This window comes from Ursus maritimus, unplaced genomic scaffold (genome assembly GCF_017311325.1).
Source record: "Ursus maritimus isolate PB19 unplaced genomic scaffold, ASM1731132v1 scaffold_1, whole genome shotgun sequence".
Taxonomy (NCBI): Eukaryota; Metazoa; Chordata; class Mammalia; order Carnivora; family Ursidae; genus Ursus; species Ursus maritimus.
Genome location: NW_024423343.1, coordinates 43025733 through 43047396, shown reverse-complemented (window position 1 = coordinate 43047396; position 21664 = coordinate 43025733). Strand labels below are relative to the sequence as shown.

The following is a 21664-nucleotide window of genomic DNA, read 5'->3' as shown; positions in this document are numbered from 1 at the left end:
GTGATAGTTACACAAGTTTACTAAAAGTTATTGAATTATACATTTGAAATGGGTTTTATAGTATGTAAATTATGATTCTGCAAGTTCTTAAGTCTGCATAAAGAGACATGCCACATGCATTGATGGGAAGACTCAATGTGAAATATGTCATTTCACCCTAAATTAATCTATAATTGTCGTTTCAATCAAAACCTCAACAGAATCTTCTGTGGAACCAGAAAAAATAATTCTATCATATGGAAGCCCAAGAGCAGCCTAGACAATTCTAAAAGAAAACAAGGGCAACTTACACTACTAAACAGAAACATATCTTAAAGCTATAATACTTTTGACATTGTAGTTGCATCATAAGTACAAACAGACCAGTGAACAAAGTAGCCCAGAAACAAACAAGGTTACGTATATGAACTTGATATATGACAAAGGTATCATTAAAATCAGTGAAAAAGTCATGAACTTTATAATAAAAGGCATTACAATATCTGGCTTTCTAGTTGAAAAATAAAAGTTAAATGATGTCACATGCAAAAAACAATTCCAAGTACATTAAAGACTTAAGAGTATAAAGAAAATACTGAAGCTATTAAAAGAAAATATGAGAACATTTTAATAACCTTAGTGTTATTAAGTGGTTTTTTTAATGCAAAAAAGCAGAAATCATAAAGAAAAACAATGGATACATTTCAACTCATCAAATAAAAACTTGTATATAACAAAAGATAAAGTAGCAGAGAGAAGTGTTCTCATGTATAATCCTTAAAAGTGAGAAACCCAGAATATATAAAGACCTATACCATCAGTAAGAAAAAGACAAATAATCCAACAGAAAGATGAGCAAAGGATAAGAAAATCTAAATGATTACTTAACACAAGCAAACACCTTCTATCTCACCAATATTCAATGAAATGCAAATTAAAGTTACAATCAGATATCAGACGTGCAAAGTTTAACACAAAAAATGATGGAAAAGACACGCAGAAAATAAAGTCTTATACTTTAGAGAAGAATCTGGAAACAACTGAAGACATATAAACTATGATCCATTCATCCTGCTTCTATTATTTCTAGAGAAACTTTTGTACATAGACACTAAGGGGACATACCTAACAATCTGTCCCAGTAAAAATTTGAAATAACCTAAAATATCAATTAATGTAGAAAAGATAAGTCCAGAGGGGTACATTCATAATACAAAATACTACGTAACAGTTACATTCCATGTTATTAAAAACTTTGAGGGGTGCCTGGGTGGCTCAGTTGGTTAAGCATCTGCCTTCGGCTCAGGTCATGATCCCAGGGTTCTGGGATCGAGCCCCGCATCAGGCTCCCTACTCAGTGGGGAACCTGCTTCTCCCTATCCCTCTGTCTGCTGCTCCCCCTACTTGTGCTATCAAATAAATAAATCTTAAAAAAGAAAATAACTTTGGTATTTACAGTAAATTATTATTTACATAAATTTCAAAAACAGAAAGCAATAACATTTTTGTTCATAAATATGTAGCAAAAATATTAAGTATGGTCTAGTACACTAAAAATTAATGACAATGGTTACTTCTTGAGAGATAATGGTTGCTTCTGGGGAGAGAAAATAATGGTACTAAGGAAAGCAACAAAGTGGACTGAAGTTTACAACCTGTAGTATTGTATTTCTTTCAAATAAATCTTAAAACATCAAGCAAAAATAAAATATTAAGTCTGTTAATTCTGGCTGGTGGGTACATAACTATTTTATTATTCCCTGCAATTTAACATTTGAAACACGTTTGATAAAAGTACTGCTTCACTTCCAGTGAAATCTGGAACATCAACTACAAAGACACTTTCATCTCAAGAGTTCAAGAATTAAGAAATGCTATTTCATTTTACATAGAAAACTGAGACCCAAGTTTTTTATTTTTCAAGAAAGCCAGTCTTATGATCAGAATCTGTGTTTTCATATTGATTGCAGGACAAATAGTAATTAAGTATAGCTTACTAATATTAAAGTGTGAATTGTTCTGGAATATGCCGAATACTCAGTTTTATTTATGCCTGACATATAGCACAAAGAAGAGTAAATAAGAGTATCTACTGATACATTTTTAACAATTAATACTATGCAGCTTATTTCTTGATTCCACTTTCAAAGCTCTCAGTAGAGCATACATACCAATGGCATTGTTCAGCATATATTCTTCTCTAAAGAAATCTTGAGCTATCTTCTGGTTTGCCCCTCCAGCTTCAGAGATTGCTACAAGGAAAAAAAAAGTGAAGGAAGGAAGGAAGAAGAAAAAGGAAAGATTATAAATTTTTTAAAAAGTGCTTTCTAGTGGGGCGCCTGGCTGGCTCACTTGGTAGAGCATGCTGACTCTTGATCTCAGGGTTGTGAATGCAAGCTCCATGGTGGGTATAGAGATTACTTAAAATTTTTTTAAAAAGTGCTTTCTAGTTAATACAAAGAGAATAAATTCAAAATATTGTGATACTAAGTACTGGAGAAACTCTAGAATGGTTTGTTCAAGTTTTGAAGTGTCCATGCCACCGTTAGCCCTAGATCCATGGTCCATGTCAAAACTTCAAGGCAAAAATTCTAAGGACTTCTTACAAAGTGTCATACCTAATTTAGAACATACATATTGCTACAAAATTTATTTTGACACTTTTCTGTAGCACTTGAATAAACAGTTGCTGGATATATATTTCCAATGGTAATATGGCTTAACACAAAGTACATTATACATACAGAAAAATGTAAGTGCATGTGTGTACGCACATTTGCAGTTCAATATACTCCATCTAGTTAAATATTTCTGCCACATTCATTTCCCCATGAAACATTTATTGAACATCTACTGTATTCCTATTCCAGTCAGTGGTAAGACTACTATCAAAACACTCTCTTCCATACACTGCAAGCTCATATGCGTTCCTGTCTTTAAATCTTATGAAAAATTATCTATTAAAATACAAATTAAAATATAAATGTATTTCTTCTTCTATGGGAAAGAGTTACATAAAAATTGTTGACTATAGATTTTTAGACTAATTTTAGAAGTCTGATACATCTTCCTTCAAAATGTTAAAAATGTTCACTTCTTTTCCTAGTTTTTGAAAGAAAGATTTGATGTCTATTTTTGTCCTTCTGTGGCTTTCACTTATATATGCACACCCCCAAACCCTCACCTGTTGTTTCTTATTCAGTCCTTACCACTACTTAGCAATTCTAAAAGAGTGCAAATTACATTACCTATGGAATGTAGCACTTTTACCTCAAAAATCTTCTTTGATTTCCTCTTTTATTCTAATCAATTCCATAGAAGTTAAAATTAAATGACATTCATAATCACATTTAAAAATTTTTTTTCTGAGTGCCCATTTATCATCCTGGACTATAATCTTTAAAGCAACTAAATTTCCTGGAATTGAAGATCACTGTTTTATACACGTTAACCAAAATAAATCTGTGATCTGTAACTGTATTTCCAAACATCAATGTAAAGTTAGGCCTATATGCAAAAATAGCTCACAGTTAGAAGAAGCTAAAAACAATACATAAGGCTCTGCCTATCTGTAAACTGACAAGATCACAGGCCCAACTCCAGAGAAATGTTAGCTCTATGCTGGAAAACAGTATTTTAAAAATATTCATGTTGTGGGCAAAACAAATTCAAACACAATTCAGTTAACAAATCTATCTAAGCAACTGAAAATTTTAAGAATTAAAAATAGAATAAAAATTGATAGAATTAAAAAAATTAAAATTCAGTTACTTTAAATTTAATAGGTATCTGAAATTATGTCCTAAATCAAACTTGTTTCTTCCCATTCCAAATATAACAGTTTATGTAAACTCGTAAATTTGGTAAATAGATAAAACATATGTGTATATATGTGTGTATATCTATATATACACATATATTATATTATCTATATATACATATAGATAAAACATATATAAATGTGTATATCTATACACATACAGATATACACACATATATATACATACATACGAACACACACAAAATAAAAACCCAAAGGAAAAAACCATCCCTGGACTCCACAAGTTCCATAAAAAACAAAATACAAAATGCAAAAACAGTTTTCAGTATATATAAAATACTGACAACCAGTGGTGAGAAGTACATGACTTTGATCCTGAGATCAAACATTTCTTCTCTCTTTTGTCTTAAATAGTTAAATGTATACAGATTGACCTACAGAACTAGAAAGGAGAATTAATCTTTTTATCCCATCTCAGCATATTTAATTAGACACCTATAAAAATACATTAACAACAGGATGAATTCTACAAGTAAGGGCATTCTTGCTTTGGGATTATGCACTGGGGGAAAGCACAGGCGCAGTCAAGGAAACATGGGAAGGAATGTCATATTTGGAGAATGACAAGTCACTCAACAAGGCCAGATTGTCAGGTTATATGACAAACTGAACTGCTGAATATCAGCTAACCGAAAATAAAAAGTGGACTCACAAAGCATAACTGGACATTTTGTTTAGGGTGATTCAGGGAGAAAGATAGGATATATGAAGGGCACACATGTAGTTTTAAAAAAACGCTATTCTCATTTTTCTAATATTAACTACAATGGCTAAGTCATTATAACAAAAAAATTCTAAGACGTAAAGCAAATTACGAAATATTACAAAAATTTCCTATTAGTTTTATCAGTCTACTGGGAGGGGGAAAAAAAACATTTGGGGGGGGTAGTTTTTACCTCTGATATCACCCCCAGCACAGAAAGCCTTTCCTCCAGCTCCTTTTATAATGATCAGGAAAGTTTCAGGATCTTGTTCCCAATTCTAGCCAAATGTAAAAGAAGATGGTAAGGCATATTATAAATACAAACTACAAAAAAAAAAAAAATCCATATGCATATATATGCATACATATGTACATATACATCTGTATAGATAGATATATACCAATACATATAAAGTACAAGCTTTATAAAGTATATCCAAAAGAATGGATCCCAACTTCATTTTCTTTTCTGACATAAATTAGAGACTATTTCAACAAGTTGCTAGATGAATACATTTTGTGATCCAAATTGCATGATGGCTTCTGAAATCTTTGCCATGACAACTTTGAGACCAAAATGAAAAAAATATGGGCTTAAAAATATGTTACAGAAGCTTATAAATCAGTGAAAAAATAGAGAAAGAACATTTCTATTGCAGTGATATAGGGCTCTGCCCTGACAAATTTATAAGCAATCAACTGAAACCATGTATACTGATTAAATCTTGAAGTGATTTGAGCTTGGTAAGGACAGCTAATAAATAAGTAGGATGAAAGAGTCAAGAGCCAATGGAAATTCAAAAGGCGATAGACTAAAAAATCAGTTAACCAGAGACAGAAAAATCAACAGGAGCTCTATAAATTCTACACTTGAGAACAGAAATATAAACACACAAGGAAGATATGTAGCTGGACAGATGTGGCTGTCCAAAAGGCTAATGCAATATTGGACTACATTAACAGAAATATGGCATTCTAACATGGAAGTTTCTACTTTCCTCCACTCTGGTCTAATTCCAATCTGAAACACTTGGCTTATTTCTGTTTATTATATTTAAAGACACACTATACGGTGTCCCAAACAGACATGACACTATGGAAAAGAGACTCATCAAATGAAAAATTAAGGAATTGGTAACCAGGGGAGAATTAGTCTTTGTGGCTGACTATGTGAGGTACACTATTTCACTTCGTCTCCACCACAATCCTGTGAGATATAATCATCCCCATTTCACAGCTGAAGAAAATGAAGGACAGAGAGATTAACACTGCCAAGCTACGCAGTTAATAAAAAGAAATACAAGTTTTAAACAAAGTAGTCGGACTGTAAGTCATACTTTTCCACTGCACCATGCCGTTCACTTAGAACAGAAAAGCTTATGGCCTTTTCTGAGATAGGCTGGCCAAGCAGTTCAAAAACAGCTGTCAAAAAGCTGTCACATGGGGACGATGCAGACACCTGGGTGGCTCAGTCGGTTAAGGGGCTGCCTTCAGCTCAGGTCATGACCTCACAGTCCTGGGATCAGGCCCACAATGGGTTCCTTGCTCAGTGGGGAGTCTGCTTCGCCTTTTCCCTCTCCGCACTGCTTGTGCGCTCTCTCTGTCTCAAATAAAATCCTTAAAAAAAAAAAAAAGGCCGTCACATGTAAGGAGATTGGATTTGTATACTCATGTCGCAAGAGGCAGAACCAGTACCACTGGTTAAAAGGTCAGAGAAGTAAAGTGGCGAAACACACAAAGAAACTTGGAGCCATGTAAAAGTGGAAGGGGCTATCTCAGGAGGCCACAAACTCCCTGTCACTAGGGATGCCCAGGATAATCACACAGGGAAAGCACAGAAGAAATCAACAGGGCTTGGACGCTGATCCCAGATAGTCCATGGAAGAAAATACCAGAAATGTTCTACTGAGATACACTTTTAAAAGGATCCATATAATATTTTTAGGGAAATTACAAACCTTTAGCTGTGGATAAATGTGCCGAATCATACTAAGATTCAGAGCATTTAGGAACTTTGGTCTGTTTAGTGTTATCACTCCCGCACAACCTTTTCTTTCCAACAGTACTTCCACTGCATCCGTGTGCTTAGACATTCTCTGTGTGAAAAAAATAAAAACTTTAGGATAAAATTCATTAAGGTTTTGTCACAAGCCAACATCAAACCATATACAGGTATACCTCAGACATACTGTGGGTTCAGTTCAAGACCACCACAATAAAGGAAATATTGCAATAAAGTCAAATGATTTTTGTTTTGTTTTCCCAATGCATATAACAGTTACTGTTATGCTAACTGTAGTCTAAGTATGGAATAGCATTATGTCTGAAAAAACAATGTACATATCTTAATTAAAAAGTAACTTATTGAGAGGAAAATGATGGAGGTGTAGGAGGACCCCAGGCTCATCTTGTCCCACTAACACAACTAGATAACTATCAAATCATTCTAAATACCCCAGAAATCAACCTGAAGACTGAAAGAACAAATTCCACAACTAAAGGGAGAGAAGAGGCTACTTTGAAGAAGCAGCCAAGTTAAATACATGGTAAAATATCATCAACCGTGGAAGTGTGAACCTGCTTGATAATTATGTTAAACCAGCTTTATGACTGAATAAAGTTGATATTGTGAAAAGAAAAAAAAATAACTTATTGCTAAAAATGCTAACCATCATCTGAACTTTCAGTGAGTCAGATTCTTCTCGCTGGTGGAGGGTCTTGCCTCAATGTTGATGGCTGCTGACTGATCAGGGTGGAAAGTGCTGATGGTGGGGGTGGCTGTGGTAATTTCTTAAAATAAGACAACAGTCAAGTTTGCTTATTGACTGACTCTTCCTTTCACAATTTCTCTGTAGCATGCAATGCTGTCTGATAGCATTGTACCCACATTGTAGAACTTCCAAAATTAGAGTCAATCCTCTCAAACCCTGCTGCTGCTTTATCTTCGAGGCTTATGTAACAGTCTAGATCCTTTGTTGTCATTCCAACGATCTTCACAGCATCTTCACAAGTAGATTCCATCTCAAGAAATCCTTTTTCTTGTTTGTCCATAAGAAGCAACTTCTCACTCATTAAAGTTTTATCATGAAATTCCCAGCAATTCAGTCACATCTTCAGGTTCCACTTCTAATTCTACTTCTCTTGCTATTCCCACCATAGCTGCAGTTATTTACTCCACTAAAGTGTTGAACCCCTCAGTCATCCATGAGGGTTGGAATCAACTTCTTCCAAACTCCTGTGAATGTTGATATTTTGACCTCTTCCCATAAATCATGAATGTTCTTAATGGCATCTAGAATGAGGAATCCTTTCTAGAACTTTTTCAATTTATTTTGCCCAGATCCATCAAAGAAATCACTCTCTTTTAGCAGCTATAGCCTTATGAAATATATTTCTTAAATAATAAGACTTGAAAATCAAAACTGCTCCTTGATCCAGGGCTGCAGAACAGGTGCTATGTGAGCAAGCTCCATGAGAACTCTTGGCTGACCAGGTGCATTGTCAATTAGCCGTATTTTGAAAGGCATCTTCTTTTCTGAGCAGGTTTCAACAACAGGCTTAAAAATTTCAGTAAACCATGTTGTATACAGATATGCTGTCATCCAGGCTTTGTTGTTCCATTTATAAGGCATAGCAGATTTAGCATAATTCTTAAAGGCCCCAGGATTTTCAGAATGGTCAGTGAGCACTGGCTTTAACTTAGAGTCAACTGGTGCATTAACCCCTATTAAGAAAGTTGGCCTGTCCTCTGAAGCTCTGAAACCAGCCATTGACTTCTCCTCTCCAGCTATGCAAGTCCTAGATGGCATCTTCTTCCAATAGAAGCCTGTTTCATCTATATTGAAGCTCTTGTTTAGTGTAGTCACCTTCATTATCTTAGCGAGACCTTCTGGATTACGAGCTGCATCTTCTACATCAGCATTTGCTGCTTCACCTTGCATTTTTACATTATAGAGATGGCTCCTTTCTTTAAACCTCATTTTACTAACCTCTGCTAGCTTCAAACTTTTTTTCTGCAGGTACCTCACTTCTCTCAGCCTTCACAGAACTGAAGAGACTTAGGGCCTTATTCTGCATTAGGCTTGGATTAAGAAAATGTTGTAGCTGGTTTGATTTATCCCAACTAAAACTTTCTCCATATCAGTAAAAGACTATTTCACTTTCTTACTCATGTGTTCACTGGAGCAGCACTTGTAATTTCCTTCAAGAACTTTTCCTTTGCATTCACAACTTGGCTAACTGGTGCAAGAGGCCTAGCTTTTGACCTATTTTAGCTTTTGCAATGCCTTCCTCACTAAGCTTAATCATTTCTTAGCTTTTGATTTAAAGTGTGAGGCATGTGACTCTTCCTTTCACTTGGAGGCCACAGTAGGATTACTAATTGACCTAATTTCAATGCTGTTGTATTGAATAGGGAGGCCTATGGAGAGGGAGATGAGAGAGAAGGAGATTGATGGAGCAGTCAGAACAGACACAACATTTATCAATTAAGTTCACCATCTTATATGGGCACAGTCCATGGTGCCTCCAAAACAATTACAAGAATAACATCAAAGATCACTGATCATTGTTCACCAAAACAATAGTGAAAATTTTGAAACATTCTGAGAATTACCAAAATGTGACACAGAGACACACAGTGAGAAAATGCTGTTGGAAAAATAGCACCAATAGATTTGTTCTACTGATGCAGGGTTGCCACAAACCTTCCATTTGTAAAAAACACAGTGCCTGCAAAACACAATAATACGAGGTATGCCTGTACATCAACACAAATCTTTCACACAATGGTAACTCATAAAATGGATTACTAGGTACATCTGACAAAGATTTCTAAAATTATTTAGATTCTGTAGGTAATCAAAATATCCATACCAAAACTACATACACAGTATATAAAAAATATACACATAGTAATTAAATCTTTTAATTTTTGAACGAATGGAGTCAACTGATTTAGAATAGAACCTAGTCCTAGAATTACTTGAACTATGAATAATCAAGACAATGTGTTTACAATGCTACCCACCCACTCTTCATGGACACCTATATATTTACATATAGAATGTATCTCTAGAAAGATACATAAGACACTGCTAAAATGGTTGTCTCCAGGAATGAAAATCAGACATATGAGAGAGGGGTGGGAAGACTTTTTGCTGCATGGCCCCTTTGAACTTTTTTAATTTTGTACCATATATATTTACTACCTATTCAATCCAGTATTTGAATATTAAAAAAAATAAGAGTAATAAATTAGATTTAAAAGGTCCTAAGCCATCTCCAGAAGGGAACTTCATTAATAGGCTTTATTCCAGAGGACTTTTGTTTGACTACGGGGTCCCCTGTAACCCCAGTAATGATCCCACATGTGTGGGGGTGTTGGAAAGACAGGACACATGCATATACATGTGCACTGACAGCAGCCCCTATTTCCTGCTAAACCATACACTGGCTTCATGGAGCACTCCAGAAGGTTGTAAGGCAGGGTTTTCATGAAGGAAGGCCCAGAGAGCCATGAGCATCTCTGTTCTCCCACTGGATATTCAACTGTATATAAGGAAAAACGAATGTTAAATCATTTAAGGAGAGTACATAAATTTGTTTCAGTACATGTTGTTGTAAAATAGTGTTTCTACTTATGTTCTTATACATCTGTTGTTGTGTTTATTCATGCTCTAAGTTCTGACTTTAAGAAATAACAGTAAGTCTATTTTTTTAATCTGTTCAAAAAAAAAAGTACTAAGCTATAGGACTTGTTTTCTTACCTTATTGGTACTAAAAAAAATAAAAAATAAAAAAGTGGTAAAAGGAAACTATACGCAAAAATCACAAAAGAAACCAGACCAAAAGGATACCAAGTCCACAAGCAGACACAGCCTTCCCCAGACTTCACCTACCGCCTTCTCCTTCACAGTCTGACTCTAGCAGCTGAAAGTGCCTGGCTTCTTAGATTTTCTTCCAAGTTCCTACTGACCCACTTGTGTTATTAGTAGGTGAGTAGGAAGATGAAGTAGGAAGGTAACTTTTCTGACCCTCCAACTCCTCCTCTAGACCCTTTCCTAGCTTCTGTCAGTATCGTGGAAGATCTTATTCCCATAATCTTTTATTCCATAAAACTGTAGGGGAGGAAAAATAATTTTCCCTCTACACTTCCAGGTTCTTAGCTAAGAGCCCCCCCTGTTATAAAGACTATTAACAGTAGAAAATTTTCATTTCTTAAGGGGGCCCTACAAAGATGTGTGATCCAAAGGCAGCCAGGCAACTGAGGCTCATAAACCATCTTGAGCTAAGGAAAGAAACAGGGTCTGGGGCTTCAAAGGGGAGGAAAGCAATTCGCCAGGAAGGAAAAAGAGCAAATGTTTAGTAAACAAGTATTTGCCCTCCCATGCAGATAAGTCTCAAATATAAAAAAGTTATACTATGTGTATCCTTGCTCTCTTCCTGGTACAATTCTCCTTTCTAATTTCTTTCAGTCAGTTGAGAGGGAGGGGAAAAAGCGTTTCCTCAGTCTGCTGGATCTTGATTGCCTTCAACCCAAAATAATTCACATGCCAAAGTGACAGATTTTAAGGGTGGTATATTCTGCTCCCCTTTGAGACTTTTCTTGCTTCTTGAGGCAGGCCTGTATTGCTATATATTTCTCTCTTATGATGCTGTTGCTGCATCCCAAAGATTTGGACCATCGTGTTTTCATTTTCATTTGTTTCCATGTATTTTTTAAAATTTCTTCTTTAATTTCCTGGTTAACCCATTCATTATTTAGTAGGATGTTCTTTAACCTTCATGTACTTGTGATCCTTCCAAATTTTTTCTTGTGGTTGACTTCAAATTTCATAGCATTGTGGTTGTAAAATATGCATGGTATGATCTCACTCTTTTTGAACTTGTTGAGGCTGATTTGTGACCCAGTATGCGATCTATTCTGGAGAATGTTCCATGTGCACTCAAAAAGGATGTGTATTCTGCTGTTTCAGGATGAAATGCTCTGAATATATCTGTAAGGTCCAACTAGTCCACTGTGTCATTCAAAGCCCATGTTTCCTTGTTGATTTTCTGCTTAGATGATCCAACCATTGCTGTAAGCGAGGTGTTAAAGTCCCCTATTATTGCATTATTATCAATGAGTTTCCTTATGTTTGTGATTTATATACTTTACTGCTCCCAGGTTGGGCACATAAATATTTACAACTGTTAGATCTTCCTGTTGGACAGACCCCTTTGTTATGATACAGTGCCCTTCATCTTTTGTAACAGCCTTTGGTTTAAAATCTAGTTTGTCTAATGTAAGTATCACTTCTGACTTTCTTTTGATGTCCATTAGCAGGATAGATGGTTTTCCATCTCCTTTCAATTTGCAGGTATCTTTAGGTCTAAAATGAGTCTCTTGTAGGCAGCATATAAATGGGTCTTTTTTATCCATTCTGATACCTTATGTCTGATTGGAGCATTTAGTCCAGTTATATTCAGAGTGATTATTGATAGATATGAAAATAGTGCCACTGTATTACCTGTGAAGTTGGTGTTTCTGGATATTTTCTCTGTTCCTTTCTAGTCTTTGCTGCTTTTGGTCTTCTTTCCCACTCAGTCCCATTTAATATTTCTTGCAGGACTAGTTTAGTGGTCATGAATGCCTTTAGTTTTTGTCTGGAAAACTCTCTCTCTCTCCTTCTCTTCTGAATGACAGCCTTGCTGGATAAAGTATTCTTGGCTGGGTATTTTTCCCATTCAGCATACTGAACGTTCATGCCACTCTCCTCTGCCTGGACAAATTTTCTGTGGAGAGATCTGCTGCTCACCTTATTTTCCCCTGTAGGTTAAGGATTTCTTTTCCCTTGCTGCTTTCAGGATTCTTTCTAGATCTCTGTATTTTGCAAATTTTACTATGATGTGTTGGTGTTGGCTTGCTTTTGTTGATTTTGATAGGAGTTCTCTGTACCTCCTGGATTTGGATGTCTGTTTCCTTCCCCAGATTAGGGAAGTTTTCAGCTATAATTTGCCAAAATACACCTGCCTTTTTTTCCTTCTCTTCTTCTTCTGGGGCTCCTATGATATGAATGTTACTAAGCTTTATGGAGTCGCTGAGTTCCCTAAGTCTACATTTGTGATCCAATATTTTTCTTTCCCTCTTCTTTTCAGTTGGGCTTTTTTTGTGGTTTTTTTTTTGGGGGGGGGTTAGATTTGAGAGAGAGAGAATATGTGTACACATGAGCGGGAGGAGGGGCAGAGGGAAAGGGAGAAACCAGCTCCCCACAGAGCAGGGAGCCCGACACAGGGCCTGATCCCAGGACCCTGAGATCATGACCTGAGCCAAAGGCAGCCACTTAACCAAATGAGCCACCAAGGCACCCCTCAGCTTCATTATTTTCCATAATTTTATCTTCTGTATCACTTATTCATTCCTTTGTTTCTTCCATCCTCGTGGTCATTAGATCTAGTCAGTTTTGCATTTTGGTTATAGCATTTTTTATATTGGCCTGACTAGTTTTTAGGTCTTTATCTCTTCAGTAAGGGACTCCTTGGCATCTTCTATGCTTTTCTCAAACCCAGTTAGTATCCTTACGATTGTTGTTTTAAATTCTGGTTCAGGCACATTACTTATATCTGTTTTATTAGATCCCTGGCCATGATCTCTTCTTGTTCTTTCTTTTGGGATGAATTCCTCCATCTTGGCATTTTGTCTAGGTATCCGTGTATGTGTTATGAAAGCCTGTTATGTTTCCTGCTCCTGAGAGTAATGGCTACATTAAGAAGAGGTCATATACTGTCCAGGGCCTGACACTTCAGAAAGGGTTTCTGGTTTATACTGTATGCATTCTGCTGTTGTGTTTTCACTGCTCTTTCCTTCAGGTCAGTCCTCTGAAGAGTTTCTCCTTCCCTGCAGCGGAGAATATTTGGACCTTGTCCACTGTGTGGCAAGTTTTAACTAGAGGTGTTTTGGTCTGCTTCTTAAAAGCAGCTAGATCCTATTTCCCCTACAGCTGAAGCTTTACAGTACTCTATGGTCAATAGACTGGTAGGTGAGAGGTGGGGGGGGGGAGCACACTTGCTCTAGTGAAAAAAAGCACTGCACAGGGAGGTGAGGCTTGGTGTATGCGGCTCAAGCCTCCACTGCAGGCACTGTGCTACTCACTGAAGCTCGTCTGTGCCGATGGGTGGGGGTAAAAATGATATCAGTCAACTCTCTTGTCTCCAGAGAGGGGAGTTCGTGCCTGCCACTGTTCAGCAAACACTCACAAAAGAGAAAACAATCTCCCCTCATTTGTCCCAGGCTTCCCTCAGATCCCTGCCTTCACCCTTTGTCCGAGCTGTCTGCCCACCCGGTGGCCCAGTGCTCCTCTGTTTTATCTCAAGCATGCTGGCTGGGTTTCAAAACCCCACATTTTAGGTACACAGCATGGTGCCAATGTGCGCGGATCCTTTGGGGGAGGGTCTCACCAGGCTCTGGCTGGTGCCGCTTTGTCCCAGAAAGGCAGGTGCATGAATGCACAGGGGCTTGGAGTTTATGGTTAAATGCAGCAAAAAGCTGGCATCCACGTTAGCTGTCCTCTGCAGCTGTCTTTACTGCTATGCTAATGAACCGGGCAGCTCAATGGTGCCCATCGGCTCATTTGTCCCTACAGAGGCAGTGCCATGTCTCCCAAATACACTCCAAGAAAGGGAACTGTCTCCCAGTGCAACCCAGGGGACCTTTAGACCACGCTGTCCACTCCTGGGCCTCTGCCGTCCTCCACAGACCACCTCTATACCTGCCAGGCTCTACCCCAGTGATAGCACAGACTTCTACAATTTCAGACTTTGAGCTCCGCTGCTTGTAAAAACTTGTGATTATCAGCCCCTCTTGTTTTGGGGAAGTGTTCTTCTTGTGCAATGCCCTGTGCCCTGCATGCACACTTGCGCTCACACTCAGCCTTTCTCTCCTCTCTCCCTGATCAGGGCTCCCTCCCTCCAAAGCACCCATGATTCTTTTCTCCCCCAAATCAGGTCTCCACACCTCCTATCTTCCACTACCTGCAGTTTGTTCTCTCAGTCTTTAGTTCTACTTCCTTGGTGTTGGAATGATTTGGTATCCAGCTGTGTTCAAAGGGTGAGGAAACTGCTCCCCTTCAATACCCATAGTGATGCTATTTCCTGGATTAATGCTTACTCATATGAAAAGACAGATGATACACTACAAAAGCTGCACTTTTAGATACCCACATCATTCTAAATCTTAAAATACAGATAAAAGTTTTCATATCATATAAACATGTTAAATACAAGTATTAATAAACTTTCTCTCTATACTAATTAAATTTCTTTTTGAACGAGGTCATTTACGCCAGTCCCCCACCAAAAAAAAGTTTATGATCGTTTTCACTGAACAGTTTATATAAATTATCACCCAATACCAGAGGCAAATCCTTTAAAACTTTATTTGGTTTCAGCTCAGAGATGTTGAGAGCTGAAAAGATGCTCATCCTGACCTTGTAACAAGAAAAAAGACTGAACAGACTGCAAAGTAATGGTTTCTGGTAAGCTCAATCACAGGACTGAGGTGACAGGGCAAATGGCTGCAATAAAATCTGGAGAGAGACAGGTGCTTTCAGAGAGACACAGGACCAGAATATTTGCTAACTTCAGGCAAAAGCTTTCAGGAAGATTAATTAGAATTCTTGATGACTTGCTAGAGGCCAGTGTGGGCAAATGTGATAATATGAAGCTCCTGGGGGTGACAGTCATGCAGGGATTTCCATTCTGGCTGGCTTTTCCTCCTGGAACCCAACCAGGCTCTCCCAGGGAAGACTAGAGAAAGCTTCTGTGTGTGGTGTTGGCTGGGGTAGAGAAACAGCAGGTACAGCTAAATCCTTTCCCCTTGTCTTCCATAAAAAACAAAAAGGCTAAATTTGCAGGGGAGTAAGGAAGGACTTCAAAGCCTGTAGCCCAGGGTTCTGGTGGAGCCTCACTGCAGTGGGGGAAGGAAATGGAGGCCTACAAAAATAAAAGCCTTAATCTCAAGGGAGAGGCACCTTAAAACCATTGCCAAGGACTTCAGTGTTCACCAAATGCAACTGGGGAAAAGAAACAGGGGGCAAAGGAAAAGGAGAAAAAAAGCAGCCTATCCCTGGAGGAGGGACAGGAACATTTGTGAGGGCCACATCCCTGAAACTCTGGTTCACAGTGCCCTCCAAACATTAAGGCTCAATGGAATGCAACACAAAAAGCATGATCCTAAAAGAAAAACATTGATAAACTGAATTTCATCAACATTAAAAACTTCCATTCTGCAAAAGATACTATTAAGAGAATGAAAGAAAAGCCAGAAATTGGAAGAAAATACTTGCCTTACACATATCTCAGTAAGAAAGGGGCACCTGGGTGGCTCAGTCAGTTGATTTTGGCTCAGGTCATGATCTCAGAGTCAGGAGATTAAGCCCCGTGTCGGGATCCACGCTGGGCATGGAGCCTGCTTAAGATTCTCTGTCTTCCTCTCCCTCTGTCCCTCCCCACCACCCACTCTCTCTCTTTTAAAACACACAACACACACACACACACACACACACACACACACACACAACACACCCCAGCAAGAAAAACAACCCAATATTAAAAGGGGCAAAAAAAACCCAAAAAATAAAACTGAAGATCTTCACCAAACATAGAAGGATGACAAACACAGAAAATGCTCAAAAATCATAAGATCATTAGCAAAATGCAAACTAAAACCACAATGAGATACCACCACACACATTAAAATGGCTAAAGATACAGAACAATAGACACCCTCATTCTTCGTTGGTGAAAATGTAAAATCGTATGACCACTTTGGGAGGCAATCTGGCAAATTTTTATAAAGTTACACATAGATTTACCATACAACCCAGCTGTTGCACCACACGTGTTTACCCAAGTGAATTAAAAATTTATGTTCACACAAAAACCTGCACAAAAATGCTTGGCAGCTTCACTCATAATTGGTAAAAACTGAAAGCAACCAAAATGCTCTTCGACACAGAAATGGACAATTTATCCCAAAATGGAATACCATTCAGTGATAAAAAGGACCAAGTTATCAATTCACACAACACAGATGAATCTTAAATGCATTGTCAAGTGAAAGGATCCAAACCCCAAAGCTTATATATTGTATGACTCCATTCATAAGACATTCTATAAAGGACAAAACTATAGAGGGATAAAACAGATCAGTGGTTGGGGATAGAAGAAGCTGACTAAGGGAAAGCACCGGGAAAGTTTTAGGGTGATGGAACTGCTTATATGGTCTTGGGGTGGTGGATGCATGATTTATGCATCTGTCACAACCCACAGACACGTAGGTCACAAAAAGTAAACCTTTTTCTTTTGTATAGTCTGTTTACATTGAAGACAGCTAAGATGTAATGGGATCCCAACATGGAACGCAGACTGTGACAAATCTAATTGAATTACACATGTACGACAACCTCACTGAGTAATCATGGTGGTAGCTGCAGGGGAGCTGACCTAAGTAACTTCAGAAAACAGTCATCTGAGTATAAAAGGAACTGTACATCAATACCGTGCTCTAATTGGTAAATTAATTTTTCATGGGGGGTGGTTAACAATTGTGCAACTGCTTTGAATGTACACTAAGGTGAAACAAGTAACAGAGGAAAGTGACAGATAAGCAAGAAGGGAAGCTATAATGAACCCTGCCTTATGGTACTGGGGATGTCATCAAGTATGAACTCCTGCTTAGCTTATATATATATACACATAAAATAGAGAAACCACCATAGGTATGTAGAGATACATGTGTTAGTACACATTATATATTGCTATACACACATACCTTACCCTAGCTCTCTCCCCCTGGAGAAAGCCATCATACCCCAGTATCAAAGAGCACTCCCAGAGCTCAGATCTTGATTTCTAAATGCTATTCTCCAATAAAGACAACCAGGGCTCCTTGAAGAAATGGCTAACTCCAGATAAGGAAAACATGAGGAGCCGAGAGCACACATTCTAGTACCAAAAAGTAAGGAGGTGTTAAAATATATATATTATAAGGAAAAACAAAGCTGGGGGCATCACGTTGCCAGATTTCAAGCTATACTACAAAGCTGTGATCACAAAGACAGCATGGTACTGGCACAAAAACAGACACATAGACCAACGGAACAGAATAGAGAACCCAGAAATGGACCCTCGGCTCTATGGGCAACTAATCTTTGACAAAGCGGGAAAAAACATCCAGTGGAAAAAAGACAGTCTCTTCAATAAATGGTGCTGGGAAAATTGGACAGCTATATGCAAAAGAATGAAACTTGACCACTCTCTCACACCATACACAAAGATAAACTCCAAATGGATGAAAGACCTCGATGTGAGACAGGAATCCATCAAAATCATAGAGGAGAACATAGGCTGCAACCTCTTTGACATTGGCCACAGCAACCTTTTCCATGACATATCTCCAAAGGCAAGAGAAATAAAAGAAAACATGAACTTGTGGGACTTGATCAAGATAAAAAGCTTCTGCACAGCCAAGGAAACAGTCAAAAAAACTAAGAGGCAGCCCATGGAATGGGAGAATATATTTGCAAATGACACTACAGATAAAAGACTGGTATCCAAGATCTACAAAGAACTTCTCAAACTCAATACATGAGAAACAAATAATCAAATCAAAAAATGGGCAGAAGATATGAACAGATGCTTTTCCAATGAAGACATACAAATGGCTATCAGACACATGAAAAAAATGTTCAAAATCATTAGCCATCAGGGAAATTCAAATCAAAATCACACTGAGATACCACCTTACACCAGTTAGAATGGCAAAAATGGACAAGGCAGGAAACAACAAATGTTGGAGAGAATGTGGAGAAAGGGAATCCTTCTTACACTGTTGGTGGGAATGCAAGTTGGTACAGCCACTTTGGAAAACAGTGTGGAGATCCCTTAGAAAGGTAAAAACAGAGCTACCCTATGATCCAGCAATTGCACTACTGGGTATTTACCCCAAAGATACAGACGTAGTGAAGAGAAGGGCCATATGCACCCCAATGTTCATAGCAGCATTGTCCACAATAGCTAAATTGTGGAAGGAGCCGAGATGCCCTTCAACAGATGACTGGATTAAGATGTGGTCCATATATACAATGGAACATTACTCTGCCATCAGAAAGAACGATTACCCAACATTTGCAGCCACATGGACGGGACTGGAGGAGATTATGCTAAGTGAAATAAGCAGAGAAAGACAATTATCATATGGTTTCACTCATTTATGGAACGTAAGAAATAGCAGGAAGATCGGTAGGAGAAAGAAGGGAAGAATGAAGGGGGGGGGTAAACAGAAGGGGGAATGAACCATGAGAGACTATGGACTCTGGGAAACAAACTGAGGGCTTCACAGGGGGAGGGGGGTGGGGGATTGGGCCTAGGCCGGTGATGGGTATTAAGGATGGTACACTATTGCATGGAGAACTGGGTGTTAAACGCAAATAATGAATCATGGAACAACTACATCAAAAAGTAAGGATGTACTGGGGCGCCTGGGTAGCACAGTCGTTAAGCATCTGCCTTCGGCTCAGGGCGTGATCCTGGCATTATGTGGATCGAGCCCCACATCAGGCTCCTCCACTGGGAGCCTGCTTCTTCCTCTCCCACTCCCCCTGCTTGTGTTCCCTCTCTCGCTGGCTGTCTCTCTCTGTCAAATAAATAAATAAAATCTTTAAAAAAAAAAAACAACCTAAGGATGTACTGTATGGTGACTAACATAACATAATAAAAATTATTATATATATATAATATATATTATATATTAAAAGAATAGGATCATATCAAAAGGACACAAGAGCCAAAATGAAGGAATTCCTAATGGCCAAAGCTAGAAGAATCTGAGTAACAACATAATGTGATACTGGAGTATAACCCAAAGAATAAAGTACCAATGAGTCCACTCTGATATAAATAACCGAATAAATAAATGGAGAGGGATCTTCTCTACAGAAGATTTCTAAATAATACATGTAGAAATCCCCCTTCCATTAGGCAGAGCTCACTCCCCTCACCCTCTGAGTGTGGGATGAACTTGCTCCAAAGAACAGAATATGAAAAGGGGAAAATAAGTTGAGAGAGGAGAAACCCAACAAACACAACTTTAACCAAGTAATAAAGGTCAGCATCACCAGCAATGTTATATGACTGTCACTGCATCCCAGATGCATTCATCAAAACCCACAGATACTCTCTGTTGTGGTGTGATGAGAAGGGGGAGTTTCTTTTGTGATATTCTCTCCAAAAAACTTTTAACTGCAGTCTAATTATTAAAAACAAAACAAAAACACCAGACACAGCCCAGTTAGAGGATATTCTATAGGCTAGCTGGCTAATACTTCCCCCAAACATTCGAGGTCATAAAAAGTAAGACTCAGAAACTGTCACAGACCAGAAAAACTAAGGAGACATGACAAAGAAATGCAATATGTATTCTGGATTGGATCCTGGAACAGAAAATTAAGGGAAAGATTGGTGAAATTCAAATACAGTTTAAAGTTAATAGTAATATACCAATGCTCTTAATTTTGACAAACATACCATGGGAATTGTACTCATTTGCTAGCACTGTTGTAACAAAGGACCACAAACTAAGTGGCTTCAACAACAGAGAGTTAATCAAGGTATCAGCAGGACCACATTTCCTCTAAAGATGGCTAGGGGAAGGATCTGTTCCAGGCTGGTCTCCTAGCTTCTGGTCGTTCCTTAACTGGTAGCAGCCTAATTCCATTCTTCACATGGCATTCTCCCACTATACCGATCTCCAAATTTTCCCTTTATGTAAGGACAACCGTCATACTGGATTAGTCCAGTAATCCCTACTCCAGTATGACCTCATTTTACTATTTATGTCTGCAATGACCCTATTTCTAACTTGGCTGCTAGAAGAAGTTATCTGCCATGGGCCCTGAGGTTTCCTTGTACTTTAATGCTATATATGTCATGAACCCAAGGGCCTGACGTCTCTTTTTGCCTGGGTCATTTTCAGGGTTGTATTTGCTGCAAGCAACTTTAAAGAAAAGGTGATGTCTCCCTCTGGGACAAGAGAGCAGGCTTGCTTACAGCTTGCTACAAACCAGCAGGTTCCCCATATTCAATACTGCTGCCCTGTAGTGTAATCCGCTGCATATGCAAGCTTTCATCTGGGTCTTCCGTGTCACCCCTGTGGAACTTGGGGAGCAAGGGAAAACCAATACAAACATGATGCTCAGTGCTGCTCCATGTGCCACTAGTAACAGAATCCTTAGTCTCTCACTCAGGAGTTTCACATCTTCTGCCAGCTTCCATAAAATAGTAAAAGGCTAACTATTAGTTTGTAATTGGGACAAAAACAAAAAAAAACAAAAAACAAATCCCAAACCCAATGTTGTCCAGCCAGCCCCAAAAGCCCTTAGCCCTCCACCTGCCCCATCTCAATCACAGGCCTCTCCCTCTCTATAAAAATATAACTATCCTGGTTTTTATAGTAAACACAAAGTGTACATGCAAAAATACACCATCTGTTTGGTTTTTTTTTTAATGGATATACTTTTCAACTCTTTTTTTTTTTTCTTTTAAGAGAGGGAGATGGAAGGAGGGGCAGAGGGAGAGGGAGAAAGAGAATCTTAAGCAGGCTCCATGCCCAGCGCTGAGTCAAATGCAGGGCTTGAGCTCAACAACCCTGAGGACCATGCCCTGAGACAAAAATCAAGACTCAAACACTTAGCCGACTGAGCCACCCAGGCACCCCCTGTTTTTCAAGCGTTTTAATCTACAAGTTCTCCCTTCATCCCTCTCTTTTCCTTCCAATTTGCTGAAAACAGGCCATTTATCCTTTAAAATTTCCCAGGATTTTGCTGATTGCACATGCATGCTACCTACTTATTTTTAACAGCTGTGCATTCTTACATATCAATCAGTCCCCTACCAATAAACATTGAGTATATTTTCGATTTTTGCTATTACAGTGATGCAGGAATATAAAGCATGGATCTCCAAGAACTTAAGCCAAGTGTTTTTGCAGGACATTTACAGAGGGTCAGACTTTGAGCAAAGGATATTCCAGAATATCCTGTTAATGCCACTGGAATGATGTAAATGAATAGATAAAAGGATTTTTTTTCCTACCTGAAGAAATT

At 38.3% G+C, this 21664-nt stretch overlaps 1 protein-coding gene across 1 annotated transcript in view; it reads right to left on the bottom strand.

The window, feature by feature from the left end:
* The window catches only part of HIBCH (3-hydroxyisobutyryl-CoA hydrolase), a 115253-nt gene that overhangs the window by 84361 nt on the left and 9228 nt on the right, over positions 1-21664 (bottom strand). The window contains exons 3-5 of the mRNA XM_008687264.2: positions 6482-6619; positions 4717-4801; positions 2151-2231 (exon numbers count right to left, since the gene is read on the bottom strand). Coding sequence (XP_008685486.1) covers positions 2151-2231; positions 4717-4801; positions 6482-6619 — 304 coding nt within the window. The remainder of the gene's footprint in view (positions 1-2150; positions 2232-4716; positions 4802-6481; positions 6620-21664) is intronic.